The sequence below is a fragment of the Physeter macrocephalus genome, chromosome 9 (genome assembly GCF_002837175.3).
Source record: "Physeter macrocephalus isolate SW-GA chromosome 9, ASM283717v5, whole genome shotgun sequence".
NCBI lineage: Eukaryota > Metazoa > Chordata > Mammalia > Artiodactyla > Physeteridae > Physeter > Physeter macrocephalus.
In genome coordinates, this window is record NC_041222.1 from 11,597,832 (window position 1) to 11,620,239 (window position 22,408).

General features: G+C 48.6%; 1 protein-coding gene across 1 annotated transcript in view; it reads left to right on the top strand.

Moving 5' to 3' along the window:
* ZNF618 (zinc finger protein 618) overlaps positions 1 to 22,408 on the top strand; it is a 187,857-nt gene that overhangs the window by 136,812 nt on the left and 28,637 nt on the right. The window contains exons 5-11 of the mRNA XM_055087371.1: positions 3,487 to 3,564; positions 4,210 to 4,248; positions 9,182 to 9,271; positions 10,182 to 10,217; positions 10,309 to 10,386; positions 17,216 to 17,275; positions 17,819 to 17,908. Coding sequence (XP_054943346.1) covers positions 3,487 to 3,564; positions 4,210 to 4,248; positions 9,182 to 9,271; positions 10,182 to 10,217; positions 10,309 to 10,386; positions 17,216 to 17,275; positions 17,819 to 17,908 — 471 coding nt within the window. The remainder of the gene's footprint in view (positions 1 to 3,486; positions 3,565 to 4,209; positions 4,249 to 9,181; positions 9,272 to 10,181; positions 10,218 to 10,308; positions 10,387 to 17,215; positions 17,276 to 17,818; positions 17,909 to 22,408) is intronic.

Consider the following 22,408-nt stretch of genomic DNA (forward strand, 5'->3'; position numbering starts at 1 on the left):
AGGCTGGGTCTCACGGGCTCTGCTTGCCTTTCTGCCATGGGCCTTTGCCCTATGATCTGCATGGCTGGGCCCTGCCTTTGACTTATCTGAAATGCCTGCTGGGAACTCAGCCGTTTCAGTCTACCTGCCTCTGGGAGAAGGGCCTGGCAGAGGGCTGGAGTCAGACATTCATACCATGTTGATCTCTGTACGTCTGAGGGATCAAGACAGCACCTCAACAGACAAGAGAGGTCCTCTCCTTGTCAGACACATCTGTAGTAGAGCTGGGCACTTCCTGATGGGGCGTGGGGCGAACTCTATGAGGTAGGTACTTTTAGCCCCATTTTACAGATGAGCAGACTGAGGCTTAGTGTGTTTAAGGAAATTACCAAGGTCGTGCTGCTGGTAAGTGGCAGAACCCAGATACATGGTTTAAAGCCTTTCCTCTTAACCTCTGTCCATCCTGGCAGGGAGAGCAGTAGCTAGAAATTATTCTGTTGCATCTAAGTGATGATTTCCTTACATGGATGCAATTTAGTCCTTATCCTGAAATTCTTTTACATTCATCTCCTTTTTTCTTTCAAGGAATAACTGTGAGTTACCTAGGAAGTTACCTTCTCTGTCTTATAGATTTGGAAGCTGAGGCCCAGAGGTGGGAAGTGACTCGCCCAAGGTCACTCAGAAAATAGAGACAAAAACCTGAAATGTTTCCATGACTTGTCCAGGGCCCCAGACTGGTATGTGGTGAGCCGGGATTTGAACCCAGCCTTGCTGACACTGCTGCACTGTGGGGCTGCCACTCTGTTGCACTCTCCCCACGCACCAGCCTCCGGGCCCATCCAGCCCATTCTGCAGACAGAGCACCTGCAGCCTGGGGTCTTAGGGTGAGTGGGGGGCAGGCAGGGCCTTGAACTCAGGTGTCCCTCCTGCCAACACACAGTGCTCTGTCCTGAGACTCTGTGCCAAGCAAGGGGTCTGCTCTGCCCTGGGGCCAGGAGAGGGCCCGAAGCTGGTGAACTGTGCCCCTGTGATTCTCTGAATGGGTTGAGGCCTGTGAGCAAGGCTGCATGTACCCTTGGCTGTCTGTGGATTGAGGGAGAAGCCAGTGGGACTGGCCTGCTTATAAACAGTGTCAACTGGGTGGGTGAGTCGGGGACATCGCAGCCTGCAGGCTCTGTCCATCAGCCTACACTTACTGTATGGTTTGAGGAAAGACCTTGCGTATTGAGGGCAGTGGGAGAAACTGAGGCCCAGGTCTTGTGGCAGAGAGGGGCAGAGCTGGAGCTTAGAGACCTCACCCGGAAGTGCGTCAAGTCTAAACAAGTCTTCCCCATCACAGGCTGTGGCCTCCGTCCTTTGGGAGGAGACTCCCCCTTCCCTGGGCTGCCTGCCCCTCCACCTCCCCGCATCTTCCCCTTCTCAAGGCCCCTGACTGCGGCCCCTTGCTACAGCTGTGTCCGGGTCCCGCACTGTGTCCACCAGGTCCTGCACTTGGCCGTCTTAGCACAGCCACTCTGCACGTCCTCTTGCCTGGTGGCCTGTCTGCTTCCCATCAGATGGAGGGCAGCGATCGCGTCTTGCTTATGATTGGGGCCTCGGTGCCGGGCATTTGAAGATGCTCAACAAATTCCCGATCGGTTGAAGGAGAATTAGCAGAAACCGTTGAAGTATGGGTTGGAGGCATCGGGAGGGAGTCCAGGTCTTTATTACTCAGTGACAGATGAGTAGAACAGCAGGATGCCGTGAATTTACTGAGCCCCTGCTGTGTGCCAGTCGCGGGACTAAAGACAGGGAAATATACACTCTGATCTTTGCCCTCCATGTGTTTATATTTCTCCCAGTACGACAAGGGTAACACATATAAAACCACTGAATAACAGGCTGCTAAATTCCATGCTGGTTTGGATGACAGCGTTCCCTTGAGTGACCCACAGTAGCAAAGTGGCGCTGCCACCTGGGGGGCTCGCTGACTCACAGGTTGTAGCTCATTCATCCTGATCTTGGTCATGAGATGCAGGTATCATAGTCCTGTTTTACAGGTGAGGAAGCTGAGGCTCGGACCAGAAAAGGAATGTTCCTGCGATCAAACAGCTAGTGGGTGGCAGAGCTGAGCTCACGGTCAGGCCCCGAGCCCAGTGCTCTTCTGACTTAACCTGACACTTGGAATTCACACCCAATAGCTGGGCCTCTGGCCCGAGGTCGGAGACCGCAGGCAGTGGGAATTGACGCCGCTCTCACTCACCGACTGTCTGCGCTCGTGGTAGGAATACTGCTCACGCTTCATTCAGTCTTCACGTAGATGCTCTTACGTAAGCCACAATTTTCCGATCAGGAGACTGAGGCCCGGCCAGTAAATGGTTGAGCTGAGACTCCATCCCAGGGCTGTCTGACTTCAAACCAGTGGTTCCCACGCCTGGTTGCTGGGCATCAGAATCCTCTGTGGATGCTTTGGGAAAAGGCAGATTCCTAGGCCCCTGGCCCTAGCCATTCTGGTACTGTTAGCCTGGAGTGGGGTCAGGGACTCTGTGTGTGTGCAAGCGCCCAGGTCGTTCTGTTAGGGATGGGGCCTGGGCCCAGGTGGTGGCAGGCCTGTGTGAGGGATGGGCAGGGCCTCCAGTTCCTGGGGTCCCTGCCAGGCTGGGTCTCACGGGCTCTGCTTGCCTTTCTGCCATGGGCCTTTGCCCTATGATCTGCATGGCTGGGCCCTGCCTTTGACTTATCTGAAATGCCTGCTGGGAACTCAGCCGTTTCAGTCTACCTGCCTCTGGGAGAAGGGCCTGGCAGAGGGCTGGAGTCAGACATTCATACCATGTTGATCTCTGTACGTCTGAGGGATCAAGACAGCACCTCAACAGACAAGAGAGGTCCTCTCCTTGTCAGACACATCTGTAGTAGAGCTGGGCACTTCCTGATGGGGCGTGGGGCGAACTCTATGAGGTAGGTACTTTTAGCCCCATTTTACAGATGAGCAGACTGGGGCTTAGTGTGTTTAAGGAAATTACCAAGGTCGTGCTGCTGGTAAGTGGCAGAACCCAGATACATGGTTTAAAGCCTTTCCTCTTAACCTCTGTCCATCCTGGCAGGGAGAGCAGTAGCTAGAAATTATTCTGTTGCATCTAAGTGATGATTTCCTTACATGGATGCAATTTAGTCCTTATCCTGAAATTCTTTTACATTCATCTCCTTTTTTCTTTCAAGGAATAACTGTGAGTTACCTAGGAAGTTACCTTCTCTGTCTTATAGATTTGGAAGCTGAGGCCCAGAGGTGGGAAGTGACTCGCCCAAGGTCACTCAGAAAATAGAGACAAAAACCTGAAATAGACCCTAGCCTGGCCTCCAGCTCAGTGCTGTCTTTGCTGGTCTTTGCTGCCTCTTTGCTTGTGAGAGACACGATAGCCCATTGGCACAGAGTTAGCATTACCTGGAGGCATCACCAGGGGTCCTGGGGCCTCGTGGTTGCACACGTTGGATGCTGGCTGACCAGTCCTTTCCTTTCCTGTTTTCTAGGGTCCTACGAGTGTGGAATCTGTGGCAAGAAGTACAAATATTACAACTGTTTCCAGACCCACGTACGGGCACACCGAGGTGAGTGGCATGTCCCTGGGGCAGAGCTGAGGGGCCGCACCGCCCCATCCTTTGCCTGTTTTTCCACCTGGGCCCCTCCAGGGTGACCCCAGAGGCCCTCAGAGCTCTTTCTGCAGTAGGAGTGGGACCCGAAGAGGAGAGGAGAGGCCTCCTTAACTTGGGAGAGCACCCAGGGATGGGGGTGGGGTGGGGTGCAGCAGGATGTGCCACCAGTGCCCCCTGTCTGCCCCGCACAGGCCCGCTTCCTCCCAAGGTGCTTCAGTGCTGTTCAGTTTCAGCGGTCCTTGCAGGGAAGGTGCTCGTGTGTCATCTCATGTGCTGCTCATGACAGCCCAGGGAGTGGGCCGGGGCGCTGTCTCCATTCTGAAGATGAGGATGCGGAAGCTACGGGGACAGGAGGGATGGTGCCTGCCCCTCCCTGAGCCTGACCCTGGCAGGCAGGGAGGAAGGGCACCGGCTCAGGGCCCGGCAGACAGCAGGGAACATGGGGAAGGCTTTGTGCCTGCATCTTGAGTGGGAAGAGAGCGTCCCTGGGCACGCGGTAGCGGCTTCTCCTGGCCTCCGCCTGCCCGGCTTCTCTCTTTTTTGGTGCTGGCCTTTGCACTGGTCCACTCTGCTCACCTCCTTCTTCCCTCTCTCTCACAGACACAGAAGCCACCTCAGGGGAGGGAGCCTCCCAAGGCAGTGAGTATTTTTCCCTCCTCTTGGACTGTGCGGGTTGAGAGGGCATGGGGTGGGAGGAGGAGGGAGAGCCAGGGCCGGGGGTGATGCTCTCAACCCATCACCCCCACCCCTGGAAGCTTCTGGGAGGCCTGTTGCTGTGATGCAGGCTTTGGCTTTGGACACAGCACCTCAGAGCAGCCTTTCCCAAAGTGTGTTCCGTGGCATAGGCATCCTGGGGGAAGTTAACAGGCATTCTGTCAGTAAAGGGTTCTCTGGCCAGATAACCTGGGGAAACGTTGAGTTCTGCTAAGTTGAACATGTTTCTTTGCTGTAGACTTTTCAGGGCCCTTCCCTGGCAAAATATGCACATGTATCCCCAAGAGGGGTCCAGGGTATACACCATTTCCTCTGTTCTTTTGACTCCCACTCATGGGTCGGGGGCTCCGTAGCTGATGTTTGGGAAACGCTACTTCAGAGAGTCATCCACCCATGGGCACGAACCCTGGGGTGCGGTCTCCCACCACTTGGCATGTACGGGGCCTCGGCGTCTGGGGATACTGTTCTGCTTGGCTACTTGCGGGCCCTGCTTGCCTCCCCTCCAGATCTAAACCCACAGGGCTGGTGGGCAGCCAGCACAACAAACCTGAGCTCCGGAACCCAGCAGTTCCCCTCCCAGGTGCGTGTGTGCGCACATCCACCCAAAGATGGGAATTAGGGTGTTCTTAGCACTATTCGTAACAGCTTCAAACTGGAAGCCACCCAAGTGCCCAGCGCTAGTTGAATAGGTGAGTGAGTCATGGTGTGTCCCACAAAGGACTACAGTACAGCAGTGAGAGGGAAGGGTTGACAGCTACCCACAGCAACGTGGGTTACCCACAAACAGGATGTTAGCAAAAGGAGCCCGGCACAAAGAGTGCTTCCCCTAAGATCTGGGTATGGAAAGTACAAGAACAGGGGAAACTAATTCACGCTGGAAGAAGTCAGAGTCGTGGTTACCCTGGAGAAGGGGTTTCTGGCTTCTGTGATTTGAGTTGGGCACTGGTTATAGGCGTTTTCGGTTTTCAAAAACGTAACGAGCTGGACGTTTAGGATTTGTACATTTTTCTCCATCAGCGGTCAGCATATTTTTGATAGGGGACCAGATAGAAAATATTTTAGACTCTGCAGGCTAGGTTGTCTCCGTCACAGCTGCTCAGCTCTGCCATGGAGCACGAACACAGCCAGGGACGGTATGGAAATGGATTCCTTATCAAAACAGACAGTGGGCAGGCCATAGTTTGGCCACCCCTGTTCTGCATGTTTGGTATATCACCATGAAAAGTTTCTTAAAATAATAAACATGAGCCACCCCCCGCCACCCACCTTAAAAATCCAAAACCGAGTAGTTTGAGGAGGCAGGGCCTTAGTTGCAATTGGGTCCTAACAGCATTTCTTCTAAGGCACTTTCGCATCCACTCTCTCTTTGGATTCTTACACCACGTGAAAGGCCTGCAGGGCTGAGGCTAGCCCTCCGTTTTCTGGAGAATCTGAGCCTCAGGTTGGCCAGGCACCTGCCCGAGGGTCCTCAGCAGGAGGAATTCAGGGTCCTATGCCTCCTCCCCAAGCCCCACCCTGCCCCTGCCTGGCCCCGGGCTCCTTCTCCCTCAATAGCTCCCTTCTCTTCCGGCTCCCATCGCCTGCCTGTGGTCAGCCGCACAGTTATGGAACTTCCCTCTTTATCTTTCCTTCTTTGGCTATTCTGGGCCCCTGGCCTCTCCAGCAGCCCCTCAATGATCCATTATGCTCCGTCTGGCTTCCGCTGTTCCCGGAGTTTCGCTGGTTGTGGAGGACTTCGTGACTGGGGGTATTTTTAGTCCTTCCATCACTTCTCGCTTCCTCTCTATGGACTTCACTCCCCATGGCCAGTGTGCTCTGCTTGACTCTCCCTTCTGCCCCCCCGCCCTGCCCTGGGCCAGCAGTGCCTGCTCAGAAAGCCTGGCCTTTTCACACCCCAGGCTCGCGACAAGAGCCTGGCCATGGAGTCCTGTGGAGAATGTCAAGTCCAGCCTTGACCTTTTTGCAGATGAGAATACTGAGTTCCAGAGAGAAGTCATGCAGCTTGTTAGGGGTGGAGGTGGGCATAGAAACCAAGTCTCACACCTTCTAGTCCAGGAATCTTTCATTTATTTGTTAGAAAAATAGTGCAGTCATACGTAGAGGCATATACCCAGTTACCCATCTCTTAACTACGAACATAAAAGATTAACTCCGCGTCGAGCTCTCTTGCCTTTGTTTAACAATAATATTAGGTAACGTTTACCAAGTATTGATTGTATGTTAGGTGTTGTGCTCATTTATTCTTTATCACAATTCTGGGAGATGAAGGAACGTATCAGTCCTGTTTTACAGTTGAGAAACTCGAGGTGCAGAGAGTTTCGGGCACGTGCCCGACATTAATGGCACCTGTAGGTGGTGGAGTTGAGTTTGAACTTGGGCAGCCTGACTCCAGAGCCTGCCTCCCCAGAGATTCCTGGAGTCCCTGAGCTCTCTTGGGGTTCTGAAGATGCGGTTTCACTGACCAAAAAATCATTTTGCCTTTCTTCCTTTGGGGATAACTCTCTTGTCCTAATTCGCTCCTGCCTTAGGTGGGCCCGGGCATGTGGCCCTGTCCACATTGAGGAGACATAGATCAGGATGTGGCGTGGGATTTGACAGAGCAGGGTGGGGCACTCCTCAGTGGCAGAAAGCTGGGGGTTCACCTTTGATTGGAGGTGGTAGATGTACGTGGCCCAGCTGGTAGGAGAGGCAGCGTGAGCAGAGATGAGACACATGGGGCAGGCAACTGTGGGGCGACCAGCGCTGCCCAGTATGGGAGAGGACTCACGGGGCAGGACCCCATCTGGAACCAGCAGACCCCAGTTGGACTTGACTTTTCCACCTCTCTTCCCCGGGTGTGCAGCTCTGAGAAGGATTACGGTCCAGATGGGACATGATGGGGTAGGTTGTTGCCTGTGTTGGATTGCTGGCCATGGGGAAGGATCGAAGCCCGTGCCAGGCTTGGAATCCTGGAACTGCCAGCCTGGGAGAGGCCCCGGGAATCAGCTCATCTACCACCACCCCCGCCCCCCAAACTAGGGGGGAAATGGGGATGCTGAATCCCGAGGTGGGGTTGCCACTTGGCTGGCAGTCTGGGTGAGGCAGGCCGGGACCAAGACTCTCCTCCCCACGTCCCACCACCTCTATCCCGCCACTCCGTGGTGGGTCGGGGCAGGGGCATGGAGATGGGAGGGCCTGGTAGGATGGTGGATGCCTGAACCCTGCCTGGTCCCCACACCCTCAGAATGTCTGTGTGTACCTCGCCCGGAGACCAGGTCGTCTCTGTGGCCCTGCATCTGCCAGGCACGTCCAGGGACTGCAGGTGCCATGGAAAAGGTGGAGGCAGAGGCAGGGAGCTGGCTAATGCCATCTGTGTCCCTGAGTTCAGCTAAGCGGGGGCCAGAAACCCTCCCACGGAATCGCCTGGCACTGCAACCTTGGGATGGGGCAGTCACATCGGATCCTGTGTCTGGGTGCTGAGGAGCAAAAGACGGGCCAGGAGGCTGGTACCCCAGCCCAGGAGTGGAGAGTGATTCATCCGGACAGAGAAGGACCCCCTGACTCAGCTGTGGCTTAGAGTTAAGTGAGTAGCTGCATCCTGGCTATTCCCTGCCCCACTCTACAGCCTTGAGCAAGCCATCCAACCTCCCTGTGCTGGCCATCCTCGGGAAGCCGGGGTGGACGGGCCATCCCTAGATCAGCCCAAGGAGCACACACACAAGGTCTTTGCTAGTCCAAACGTTGGAGGGGCTGCCGATGTGGCAGAGGCACTGTCCTGTACGAGTCCAGCCTCAGACTTTGGAGAGGCCAAGGGGATCATCCAAACACAGGCCCTGTCATTGTTTATTGCTGTGTCACACGCTTCCCCGAAACTTACTGACTTGTAAAGCGACGGGCATTGATCACGTTACTGTTCCTGTGGTCAGAATCTGAGTGTGGCTTCACCTGGTCCTCTGGCTCTGGGTCTCTCGCGAGGCTGCAGTCAAGGCCAGGGCTGTGGTCTTATCTCGCAGCTCAGCCGGGGAAGGGACCGCCTCTGTACGCACTCCCATGTTCGGTAGCAGGATCCATCCTTCCCAGGCTGTTGGGCTGAGGGCCTCAGTTCCCCACTGGCTGTTCACCAGAGGCTGCCAAGTGGGTCTCTATGTGAGGCAGCCTGCAACAGGGCAGCTAGCAAGAGCGAGATGGTGTGAGCAAGGCCAAAGTCATAATCTTCTTGTGACATCACTTAACTCTTAAGCCACGGCTGAGTCAGGGCACATGGTCCTTCTCTGTCCAGATGAATCACTGTCCACTCCTGGGCTGGGGTCGCAGCCTCCTGGCCCTCTTTTGCTCCTCACCTTACTGCATTGTCTCTGTTAGAAGCAAGTCAGCGGGTCCAGCCGAGACATTGCACAGGACGGGAACGCCAGTAGCCAGGGTCATTCAGAAGCACCCATGATGGGCCTCACCCAGGCCCCCCTTGCTGTGGGGCTTGCAGCAGGTCCTTTCTGTTCCTCAGTAGACTCAAGTGTTAAATGGGTTATCACCTCCTCCCTCGATTGCAAGGCCGAATGGAGGGAATGCTGGGGAAGCTCCTGGCCTGGCCCCTAACAGTACAGCCAACACCCAGGAAGCTGTAGCTGCAGTGATTGTTATTCTCACATAACGAAGGAAGTCATGAACCGGGCCCTTAGGGGCTCAGCTCACATGGGGTAGGATTGGGAGTGCCTGTGAAAATCACTTCAAGGCTCCCTGGTCTCCTTGTGTAGAAGACTCCTAACACCCCAGGAACTATTCTCCACGGAGTCACCAGTTGAGCCCAGTCTGGCCCACACCACCTCCCCCAGCCCCAAGTGATTGAAGCCCTGGTAACCACGTGTCTTTCCATCCCCCGCAGACAACTTCAGGTACACGTGTGATATCTGCGGGAAGAAGTACAAATACTACAGCTGTTTCCAGGAGCACCGAGACCTGCACGCAGTGGATGGTGAGTCAGGCCCCTCACTCCTCAGGAGCAGAGTCCCATAAAGAGACCCCTGCCTCCAGGGCTGCTTATGGGGCCCAGGGCCCACCCACAGCTTCCCCTCCCTCCTCCTACCCAGGGAAGGTCGGGCAGCAGGCAAACCACGAGTGGAGTGACGAACCTCCGAGGATTCTGGGCTAGAGAAGGTTCCCATCATATTCCATATGTATTTCTGATGAGGGTAACCCAAGTGAAATTGCTGTTTTTGTAGGTCAAAAATCAGTCGAATATCAGCAATTTTATACTAATTTATTTTATGATTTCATGTTGAGTATTCACACGCTCTGGTGAAATTAAACCAATTTTTTAAAATCAATGATGATATTTTAGCATCTTAGATTATAGAGTTAGAAATTAGAACGATAAATTTAGGTAATTTATTTTTGGAATCTTAAGAATCCTAGAAATAGGGTCTTTGACTGGAAAAGGCTCTGGAGGGTTCCCTCTCCAGCCCCACACCCCAAGCCCGTGTCAGGCTGTGACAGCCAGGCCTCACCACCTATCACCTCTGGTCCATCCTTCCTCTCACCTCCTTTTTCTTTACCCACCCACCCCCCATCTCTTCCTTTTTTTCTCCTGCCGTGGTCCCTCGAGCGGCTGGCGGTGATCCAGAAACAGGCCAGCCAGAAGGCGTCTTCCTGCCCTGGTGTGGGCCCTCGCCTGTGGGGAGGATGAGGAATGGAGGGGTGTGCCCTCCTGTGGCCCTTGGTTTCCTGGGCAGCCACAGTGGCTGAGGCAGCTGTCCTGGGCCCCAAAGGCAAGCTTGCTGGGGCGGAGGCTGGGAGCATTGGGCAGAGGCAGCTATGGGCAGGGACTAACAGGGCTCCTGTTTGCTTCTTTCCTTCTGCGGCTGCCGCCTCCCGCCCGGGCGCAGTGTTTAGTGTGGAAGGGGCCCCTGAGAATCGGGCAGGTAAGTCCTTGGTGGCTGCCCACCTCCCTGTCCCAACCTGGGCTCTGAGACCTGGTTACCAGGGCACTAAGGGCCATGTGTTCTCCCACAGACCCCTTCGACCAAGGTGTCGTGGCCACTGACGAGGTGAAGGAGGAGCCCCCGGAACCATTCCAGAAAATCGGGCCAAGTATGCAGGCCTCTCTCTGGGGCCGGGGCTGGGTGGGGAGACAGGTGGGGGTGGCTGAGGGCGGCAGGGCGAGTCCCACCACTGGAATGGGGCAGCGTTGCTAATCCTGCAGCAACAGCTCTGGCCAGCGAGGCACTGGCCTCCTTGTACCTCACTTTGCCCACCTGTCAAATGGGTCAGTCACTCTCAGGACTTGCTTTTGAGAAGCAGCAGGACAGCACAGGGTCCAGGTCAGGGCAGTGAAGGTAGCACAGGCTTGGTGCCCAGTGTTAGACGTCCTGAGTCTTGGCTCCTCACCTGTGGAGTAAGGGTGACACTTCCCCGCAGGTTTGTTGGGGGATTAAATGAGATCATGGATATAAATCACCTATTAATTAGCACAGTGCCTGGTACATAATAGGTGCTCGGAAAATACTGTCGTTATTGTTGTCAGAAGGGGTTTATCAGCAAATGAAGCTCTCTGGGGGAGCTACATGCAGATGCTCTGTCCTCATCCCAGTAAACCCCTGAGAGCAGGAGCCACGCACTTGACCTGCCTATTTGCAATGCATTGGTATTGAGTATTGTGGGAACACAGCAGTGAGCAAGACAGATGTGGCCCTGCCTTGGGTCCTTCACACAGGGAGGGGGCAGTAGTTCAGTAAGCAGGTAGTTACAACATAGAAGCCCAGGGAGCAGTGGGCTGGGAGGCAACTGACCAACCTTGGGAATCCATGAGGCTTCTGCATGGGGGTGAGGGTGGGGATGAGCCCCTGGATCCCACATGAAGGCAGGAGAGCTGCACTTGTTCCAGGACCTGAAAGGCAAATCGAATCTGAGTTCAGGTCTTAGAGGGCCTTAAAAACCATAAGAAGGCAGTTAGAGTTCATCCTGAGGGGAATGAGCCAGAGTATACTCAGTGGAGAAGGGACTTGATCAGACTTGTGTTTTAGGAAGACATTTTGGCCGCTGCAGGGAGTGTGGATTTGGGTTGGGGTGGAGGTTGGTTCTCGCAAGTGAGACTGCTGCAGCCCTTCAGGAATTTGCATGCTTGCTTCTTCCTCTCTATTTTCCATGCCTCTCTTACTACCCAGCAAGAAGAGACCTTTATTGGCTCTACCTGTTGCAATAAGGATTAAGGCAGCTTGTGAAAATATACACACAAACATAGATTGAATGGATGAGGAAGTTTAGGGAAGGAGAGTCAAGGGAGCTGGAACATTGAAGCCAGAGACAAGCCTCAGAGAGCAGGACTTGGTCCCGGCCCTTGGAAGGCATTGGATGGGCCCCTGAGTGTTCTTCCTCCTTCCTCGTAGGAGATGATTCTCTCCTTTTCTTTACCTCTTAAAGCACTCAGGAAATTGGAGATGTGATAATGTCCGTAAATATGATGTAAAAATAATGTCTGTATGACAACACTTGTCATATGCAATGGTAAACATTCAATAAACGGTAACATTAAAATAATCTTGAAGTGGGGACTTCCCTGGTGGTCCAGTGGTTAAGACTTCGCCTTCCAATGCAGTGGATGTGGGGTCGATCCCTGGTCAGGGAACTAAGATCTCACGTGCCTCAGGCCCAAAAAACCAAAACATAAGACCGAAGCAATACTGTAACAAATTCAATAAAGACTTTAAAAATGGTCCACATCAAAAAAAAAATCTTTAAAACAAAAAAATAACAGTCTTGAAGTGAAGAAAATGATGAAATCCTTAACAGTAAAACTGCCAGAAGTTAGACTGTGGGAGAACCCAGATGTGAATCAGACATGTTCCATGACGGACGTTCATAGACCAATGTAGGACAGGGACATTGGGATCTGTGAAACTCCCCGCCTCCCGCTTCAGTGCTATCTGCCAGCAGCCCCAGCATAGCACCACCCCTTCCATCTGTAGCATCATAATTATCAAAATAGAATACAGACAACATAGGCTATAGAATCAGACAAGCCCAGGTTTGAATGCTGACATCACCAATTTACTAGCTACTTACCCCCACTGAGTGTCCTTTGATTCTTGTATAAATTGGGAATAAGAACATCTATCTGTTCTTCAGGGCTGTTGGAGGATGCCTGTGTCAAGTGTCTAGCCCAGCACCCAGCTCGTATTTAGGGCTTAACGAATGAGCGATGTTGGCTGAGAGATAGTCAAGAGCAAGAGCTTTAGAGCCATCCCAAAGATGAACCCCAGCTCTATACTTAATGCCTGTGTGACGTCCTGTAAGTTTTATAATCTCTCTAATCACAGTAATGACAGTAAAACTCACCTCTCAGGATTGTCATGGAGATTAGATGAGATTATATTTGTAAAGGAATTAGTATAGTCCTTGACATTTACATGGAAAGCGTTAAACAAGTGGTACCTATTAATTATCCAGAAAGGTACAGAGCAAGATGAAACTTGTTCTCTATATCAGTAACTATGTCTGACAGCCAGCCAGTGCTAGGACCCAGGAGGAATGATCACAAATTATATGGAGTAGGGAATTGCATTGAGAAAACTGACTGAGTTTGGCTCCCACCTTGACGCCATGGAACCGAGATGTCTATAAGAGTATGAGGCTCTTCCTTGTTACCACTCAGCAGCTGCCTTGTGAGATCAGAACCCTGCTTCTTGGGCTTCTGCCACTTTTTGTAAACTGGCCAGTGCCACATAGCCCTGATAGTGATGAGGCACAGAATAAGGGAAGCCAGTAGGGGTACAGTGCACTGTGCAGGGACTAGTCCCCACAAGTAGAGCTCTGTAGGTCAGGGGAAGAGGAGAAACAGTGGCAGCAGGGCATGCTGGGAAGTATGCCTTTCACATCCATGTCAGCTGAGCAAATTGGAGAATTAAGTACTAAAGGAGGAGGAAGCCAGAGCCAGGACAGAGCAGAGGAATCCTGCTAGAAGGAGGGAGTTGGTCTAAGAGGCCCTGTGTGTCAACTTGCTCTTTGGCTGCAGATCTGAGAATTACTCCCATGGTAATGGTCTACCATGATAATGGGGGGATGATTGAGGACAATTCGTTCAAGTCTATTGAAACAGTGTAAATCTGGATTTATTTATAGGTTAACTTGAGTTTTATACCTGGATAAGGAAGAGTGACTTGAAAGGTAAAAAAAAAAAATAAGAAAATAAAACTTGGGAACTATGAAAATTCCACATGACAAGAAAGGAATTTAAGAGACTTAGAGGAAGAGTATACCTCTGAAAATGATCTACCACAGAGTCTAGAAGGAAATGCTGTTTGGCAACCACAGTCAAGTATGAGAAAATATGACCTGTCTTAGTTCACTCAGGCTGCCATAACAAAGTACCATAGGCTGGGTGACTTAAATAACAGAAATTTATTTTCTCACAGTTCTGGAGGCTGAAGTCAAAATCAGGGTGCCCGTATGGTTGAGTTCTGGTCCAATGACCCTCTTTCTGGCTGTACTCTCACATGGTGAGAAGAAAAAGAGAGCAAACTCTCTGGTGCCTCTTGTTATAAGGGCACTAATCCCATCATGAGGGACCCCACCCCCATCCTCATGACTTCATCTAACCTAATTACTTCCCAAAGGCCCCATCTCCAACAGTTCAGTCCATAGCATGACCTCTGTAAAAAAGGAAGCTGTATGGTGAAAAAGCAACAAGATAAGATGAAAAGGCAAAGAGAGGGGATTGAGATGGGAAGAATTGTAGAGAAGCAGAAAATATAAGAACAGATTTAAAACCTACATTGTAGATAGTAAAGAGCAGAGTTGATGTGCAGAAATGGAATTAATAATGTGAAGGACAAACTTGAACAGATGAGCTTAATAAGCAGAAAACATGATAAATATGGAGAATGGGGAAACTGTTCCAGATAATTGGTGGGACAGAAGCGATACTCCAAAGATACAATAGAAGAAAAAATTGCTCAGCTAAAGGAAGACCTATATGTCAGGTAGAATCAATAAAAAAAGACCCATAACTAAATAGATATTAGTGGCTCTTTAAACTATAAAATATAAGGGGGAAAACTATACAGGTACCTAGAAATAAAAAAGCAAGTTACTTACAAATGATTTCAAGGTGGACTTGCATCAGACTTCCCTGCAATACTAAATGCTGAAAGATCATGGAATAAGTTCTGAAGGGAAAAAGGTGTAATCTAAGAATTTTATATCTAGACAAATTGTGATTTATGTGTTAAAAAAAAAAAAAGGCAAGGGCTCAAAAACATGCTATTTCTCCTATATACCCAACTTCAAAAAATTACTTGAAGATGTACTCCAGTGAACTGAGTGGTTGAACACATTTAAGGGCTCAATTATGAGGCATTAATTCATAGTAAAAGAGGACTTGTGAATACTGAAGCCAGGTAAACTAGAAGTAAGATTAAAATGTTGCAAATCTGATTATAAAATTGAATGCAAAAAAGATCATTCTAAAATATTAAAAATGAATGTTAAAAACCAGGAAGGAAGGAATAGGTGAAGGATACAATAAAGTAGGTTAAACCAGTCCTGCTTATAGTGTGATCCCCAGACCAGCAGCATAAGCATCTCCTAAAAGCTTATTAAAAATGTAAATTCTCAGGCCCCACACCAGACCTGAGGAATCAGAATCTTGAAGGTGGGGCTCAGATGTCTGTGTTGTAACAGTCTTTATGGATGATTCTTATTTAGGCTAAAGTTTAAAGGCACTGAGTTAAACTACCTTTCTCAATGGTAATAGATATGAAAATATCATTTCATGCTTGACTATAAAAATTAGAGAAATGTATCTTATGGACTGTCTAGAACAATGGAAAATATTGGAAAATGCTGGAATATTGGAGAATAATGGAAAGGCAAAGAAAAGAGTTCATACATCAAACAACTGAAAACTAAGGGAATAAACCAGAAAGGGTATAGGATGAAAAGAAAAGAATCATAAGACAAGTAAAACCAAGTCAGTAATAGCAATAAAAGCAAATGGCATAATTTCCTTTATTAGAAGACAAAGATTCTCAGGTTAACTTAAAAGAATCCAATTATGAGTGGTTTATTAGAGACATACTTAGTTAATTCCTTATCTTTTACTCTTCTCTTTCCCATGGAGCTCTTTACTACTCCCTTAACTAAATTGAATTCCCTATTAGGATTTTCATAGCACCATGGCTCCTTAAGACTACCCATTGTGGTTGCAGTTTTAGATTTGTTTGTGTGATTATTTGATTTTTCTTTCTCCTTTTCCAGACTGAGACTGTAAGTTCCTTGAAGGCAGGGAGCATTGCTCAACATTTTGCGCCAGCATTTAGCACAGTACCTGTTTGATGAATGCAAGTACAAGAAAATTTAGGGAAATGGCTCTAGGCACATGTGAACAAGTAGAAGGATCTAACAAAGTAATTATCAAGAACTAATAATAATACCAGACGAACTAATAAAACAGTGTAATTAAAAGTTAGAGTGGTGGTTCTTAACTTTCTAACACTTCAGGATTTTCTTCAGGACCTGTTAAAACACAGTTTGCTGGATCCCATCCTTAGGATTTTTCTTTCAGAATGTCTCGAATAAGTCCTGAGAATTTGCATTTCTAACAGGTTCCCAGGCGATGCTGATGCCACTAGCCCAGGGGCCACGCTTTGAGAACTGCTGTGTTAGAAAATAGTGTAATGTTAACAAAGGATATGGTTCAAAGTGGAGGTTTTGATCTCATGAGCCTGTCTGCATCAAACAACATTATATCTAAATATACAAAATAAATTCAGAAACACAATGAATTGGAAGGATTGATCACAACATTTAGTCTTTGACAGAGCAAGGAGAGAAATAAAGGTTATATAGAGGTTGAATAATACAATTAATACAGTTGATCTAACAACTTCAGAGCCTACAAAGAGCAATAATATATCTTTACCAGTGGTCATGAATCAGTTAACAAAAATTATTCAGCTACCAAAATTTTTAAAGCATCTATATTGCAAGAAAAGAGCATAAACAGACTAAGAAACCAATTGAGAAAAGATACTTGTAACATGTCGAACGAAATGTTGATGCCCTTAATCTATAAGAGTTCTTAGCGATTTTAAAAAGGTAAACATGCCTATAGAAACATTGACTGTAAACACAAATAGGAAAGTCACAAAAGAAAAACTGTAGTTCATTAATTCTCAAAAATAGCTTCCTTAGAACTCAAAGAAATGGAAAATAAAATCAGCAGTGCAATGTATTTCTCCCTGTCAGGCACAGTAAGAAGATGATAGTACTTAATGCTGGCTACAGTATATGGAAACAGTCATTTTGAGAGCTTTCTGATGGGGGCGAAAATTGGCCCAACCTTTCAGTAAGTAGTTGGTGCTGTGGTGATCAAAAGCCTTAAAAATGCAGACCCTTAATTTATCCTGAGGAAATATGTGCAAAGATTATGAACAATAATCTTTATTTTGCAGTGGTGTGCAAAAATAATGAGCAGATGTGCAAAAATTTCTACGAGAATATGGATCACAGCATTTCTTTTATAAGGGAGAAATTTTGAAACAATCTCAATGTCCTCTGGTTTAGGAGACTGGCTCAGCAAATTCCAAAGTCCAGTGGGAACCAGGCAGCCAATAAATGCAGTAGAGATCGATGTTTATTGATTTGAGCAAGATGTCTACAAAATATTGTTGACTGAATGCACCAGGTTACAAATGGCATATAGATCAGGGCCGGCTAATTCAAGGCCCTTAGAAGCCAGACGGCTGACGTCAGTGAGAGATGAGATGGGAGTGCAGGGTGGGGTCTGGGGCAAGTGGCCAGGTGAATGCTCCACCCCATGGGGTAGCTGCTACTCTTTTTTGGGGATTATAGATGATTGAAGTTTCTCTTATATTTAAAATTTTGTATTTGTATTTATCAGTATTTTATAATTTTCCCCCAGTGAACAATATTACATCAGAAATTTTTAAGAAGAAAGAAGTTAGGCAGTGCCAAAAGAGAGGTAAAGATGAAGTCCGGTGGGACCCAAGAGGAAGACGTGACCCCTTCTGCCAGGGGGTGGGGGGTGTTTGGGGGCAGGGAAGGCCCTGGAGACAAGGTGTGACCCACATGTGGCCATTGCAGAGGGCAAGGCTTGAAAAGGGGCTGATAAAGAGGTTGGCACTGGAGGTCAACTCAGGACACCACACATTTCCTGAGCGCCGGGGCCTGGGGGTGGAGCGATGGAGGAGGACAGTGTGTGCCAGGTACTGTTCTAAGCATGTGACATACAAATTTAATCCTCACAGCAATCCTATAAGGTGGTCCTATCATTGCCCCATTTTACAGATAGGAAAACTGAGGCACGGAGAGGTTATTAGATTTGCCTAAAGTCACACAGCTTGAAATAGAGGAGCTGGGATTTGAGCCCTGGCGGTCTGACTCAAGGGGGCTCCTGATTCTAGTTGGTGGTCCCAGAATGAGGAGGGGTTTGTGGGGAGGGAGCGAGCTGCTACTTCCGGATGGGAACAAGCACCCATTCCCACACTCTTCTCTTCTTGGACAGAAACCGGCAATTATACCTGTGAATTCTGCGGAAAGCAGTACAAGTACTACACGCCCTACCAGGAGCATGTGGCCTTACACGCCCCCATCAGTGAGTACCTTCTCTGGTTGAGGGAAGGGTGGGCCAGCCATAGGCTGAGGCTCTGGAGTTTTGCCAGGGGAGGGTGAAAGCAAAGGTGAACTTGTTCTGGGTCAGCCTCTAGGTGTCCAGGTCTGACCTGGGGCCACCTGACTGCAGGAGCTGGGAAAGCCCCACCCTTAAGCCAGGAAAGCCTGAGTCCTCCCCCGGTGGTCTCAGAGGCCTGGGCCCATGTGGATTTTGGGTTAGGAAGGGTGGACGTCATTCACCCAAGTCCTTCAGCAGCCTTGTCCTCACCTCTTCCAAGCACCTCCAAATCATGTGGTTCCTGAGTCCCCACCCCCAAGGCAGCACCATGAAATGCAGCTTCAGTCTGAACCAGTGCAGGGCCTAACCCAGGCTAGAGGATGGTCAGTTAGACAAGACAGCTTTGCCCTTGGAGGTAGAAAGGGTAAGAAGTCAGAAGGAGTGCCAAGCCGGCCTCAGAAGCCCCCAGGTATTAGTCCCATGGAGTCACAGGCATGTGTGTGGCCTTGGGCAGGCCCCCAACCACTCCCTCCTCCCCTGGCCTGGGAGGGAAAGGGTTCTAAAGATCCTTGCCACAGGGACGTCCTGGCCTTCCATTCTCCCGATGCAGCTGATTTCCCAGCTTCCCTTTTGGATGTCAGAGGGGGCTGTATCCTTAGATCCCCAAGTATATGAGCTAAGAGGGCCCTCAGTCCTCAGCCAGAGTTCTGACAGGGCGGGGCTTAACCACACTGCAGGGCAGTAAGTAGGGCGGGATGTGTAAGAGGTATTTGGGGGCTTCCCTGGTGGCGCAGTGGTTGAGAATCCGCCTGCCGATGCAGGGGACACGGGTTCGTGCCCCGGTCCGGGAAGATCCCACGTGCCGCGGAGCGGCTGGGCCCGTGAGCCATGGCCACTGAGCCTGTGCGTCCGGAGCCGGCGCTCCGCAATGGGAGAGGCCACAACAGTGAGAGGCCCGCGTACCGGAAAAAAAAAAAAAGAGGTATTTGGGAGTATCCCTGCTTTTGTTTGTCACAGAAGAGCTATGGGGATCTCACTCCATAGTCTGTGGATGGGAAGATTTAGGTTCAGGGAGGGGAAGGGATTATGCAAGGTCATCAGGGTGCAGGGTGCCTGGAGTATGGGAGGCCCAACCTCCTGGAGCACCGGCTGTAGCAGCACAGGCATGTGGGCCCCTGAGGGCTTTCAGGTGGGCAGGGAGGGGTGTCCAGAGCTCAGGCGGCGGAGGAGGTAGCTTCCCCAGGAAGTCCTGCCTGCTGGGCAGAGCGGCAGGACTGAGGGGTCTCCCTGTAGGCGGGAGCACCCATCCTTAGGTGGAATACTGGGCTAAGGTTCTCATCTTGCTTGGCCCCTGACTGCTGGGTAACCTTGGACCTGTCACTTCCCTTCTCTGAGCTCAGGTTTCCCACCTGTGGGAGCTCTCGAGGTCTTTTCAGCCCAGGGATCTGGATTCCAGTCATCTCCAGTATAAGGAGACCCTCAGGCAGGCATCTGCAGTGGCGCAACTACAGGAGCCTATCCTGCCACCCATGCTAAGCATGTATGGGTTATTTAGTGCCCCCCACATGGCCAGGTCCTATGTGGGGGAGGGAGGCCATCGCTTACACTGGGTGGGCACTAACCCATCCATTTGACCCACTCGTGGTGCTGGTGCTGAAGCATCAGGGCTGTGGCTTGAGCGCCATGGCTCAGACCCCTCTGGGGATCCCACTTTCCATGGGCAGGGACAGGGGCAATTGTGTGTGGGTACCTGCTTACCTGTGCTCTCCAGGGAAACAGCAGCTGCCCCGCTGCCGGGTGCCCAGAGGGGATGCTACGCAGAATGCACTTACAGTTAGGTGTTAGTTGCAAAGCCAGCCTGCAGCTTGGGTTTCAGCCTTTGGAGAAAACCTTCAGTGCTGTTTCTGCTCTTTCCCCAAATGGCTCTTGCTGGAACAAGTTGAATAAGGTCATGGAGTTAATAGGAGGAGCTTGGCTTGAACCCTGACAGGCAACCTCCAGACCCATACTCTTAACCATGAAGTTCTCCTGCATCACATGTCAGCTGGTACAGCAGGAAGGGGTGCTTCATTTGTACCCTGATTACTTCCCTAACATCCAGGTACTTCTCTCCTGAAAGGCTGTCTACTCTTTCTCTGTTCCTCATTTTCTTGTTCTCTCTATTGTGAACTCTCTTTCTCTTTCTGCATCTGTTTGTTGAGTGCATCTCTTCTTTATTACTGAAGTCTAGGGACTCTATGATCATCTATGTTTAAAATTACAGAGTGAGAGATTTAGGCTAGATGCAACAGAGGATTGATTCTCCAAAGCCGACCAAGAAATAGCCCCTCCAGTGGCCTTTGGATCTAGATATTTGTATGTCCATGGGTTCTATATGGAATTGGGGGCTGGACTTGATGGCTTCATCAAGTGATACTCAGGGACAGGCCTGAGAGACCCTGGGTCTCCTGAGAGCATCCAGAGAGACGTAGGCTGACTGGAAGGAGGTCTAACGAAATGGAGTCATATAATATGTACTCTTTTGGATCTGACTGCTTTCACTTAGCAAAATGTTTTTCAGATTCATACAAGTTGTATATATCAGTTCATTCTTTTTTTTACTGCTGAGCAATATTCTGTTGTGTGCAAGTACCACAGTTTGTTGAGCCATTTGCTTGTTCATTTGAATTGTTTCCAGTTTTAGGCTATTATGACTAAAGCTGCTATGAAAATGCTTGTACTAGGCTTTCTGTGTTCATTTCTGTTGGATAAATTCCAGGGAGTAGAATTGATAGGTCATAGGGGAGGGTATGTTTACCTTTTTAAGAACTGACAAACCATTTCCCAAGATGACTGTAGCACCTTTCACTCCCACCAGCCACAGATGGGAGTTGCACTTGCTCAAAATGCTTGCCAACAATTTGGTGGTAGGAAGCTATTCTGGTGAGTGTGTAGTGGTATTTCATTGTGGTGTTAATTTGTATTTTCCTGATGACTAATGATGTTGAGCACTTTTTCATTTGCTTATTAGCCATTCGTGTATTGTACTTGGGAAACTGTTTAAGTCCTTTGCCCATTTTTTTTTGGTTGGGTTGTTTGTCTTTTTATTGTTAAATTGGAGGAGTTCTTTATATATTCTAGATCCAGGGTCTTTATCAAATGTATATATTGTGAACATTTTCTCTCAGTCTTTGGTGTGACTGTTGATTTTCATATAGTATCTTTTGATGAGCAGTTTTTCATTTTCATGAAGTCTAATTTATCAATTTTTCTTATGGTTAGTGTTTTCTCAGTTCTACTCAGGATATCCTTGCCTACCTCAAGGTGGTGAAGATATTCTCCTTTATTATCTTTTAGAATCTTTATACTTTCAGCTTTTACATTTAAGTCTCTGATCCCATTTTAAGTTAATTTTTGTGAATGATGAGAGGTATGATTTGAGATTAACTTTATTCCATATGACTGTCTGGTTGTTCCAACACCATTTGTTGAAAAGATTGTCCTTTTTCCATTACATTGCATTGAGACCTTTGTTGAAAATCAGTTGAATGTGTAAGTAAGTGTGAGTTTATTTCTGTTCCACTGATCTATTTGCCTGTGTTGGTGCCAACATGGTCTTATTTACTGTAAATCTTAAATCAGGTACTCTCAGTTTTTCAACCTTGGGTATTTTTAAGAATATTTTTCTTAAAACAAGGAACTTTGCCTTGCAATATAAATGTTAGTCTTATTGACAATTGCTACAAAAAAATCCAACTGGGATTTTGTTTAGGATTACACTGAATCTATAGACCTATCTGGGAAGAATAGACATCATAATAATAGTCAATCTTCCACTTCATGAACATAGTATATCTCTCCATTGGTTTAGGTCTATTTAAATTTCTCTCAGCAATAGTTTGTATTTTCAGAGCAGAGGTCTTGCACATATTTCATTAAATTATATCTAAGTATTTTATGGGTTTTTTTGATGCTACTGTGATTTTTTTTATTTTCCAGTTTTTGTTGCTATGATTTTTGTATATATTGAATTTGTATCCTGCATCTTTGTTAAATTCACTTATTCTATTAGCTTTTTTCTAAATTTATCAGAATTTTTCTTGTACATACTGATGTCATCTGCTAATAAAGACAGCCTTACTTCTTTTTTTCTAATCTGTATTCCTTTTATTATTCTTTCTTCCCCATTATGCTGATTAGGACCGTCCAGTTCAATGCTGAATAAATGAAATGTGTGGATATCTCTGCCTAGTTCCCAATCATAGGGTTCAGTTTTTCATCGTTAAGTATGATCATTTTCATCATTAAGTATTATGTTAGCTAAAATAGGTTTTCATAGATGCCCCTTTGTCAGTTGAGGAAGTTACCTTCTATTTCTAATTTACTGAAAGTTTTTATCATAAATTGGTGTTAGGTGTTTTTTCTACATCTGTTGAGATGATCCTATGATTCTTATCTTTTATTCTGATAATGTGGTAAATTACATGGATTGATTTTTTTTTTTTT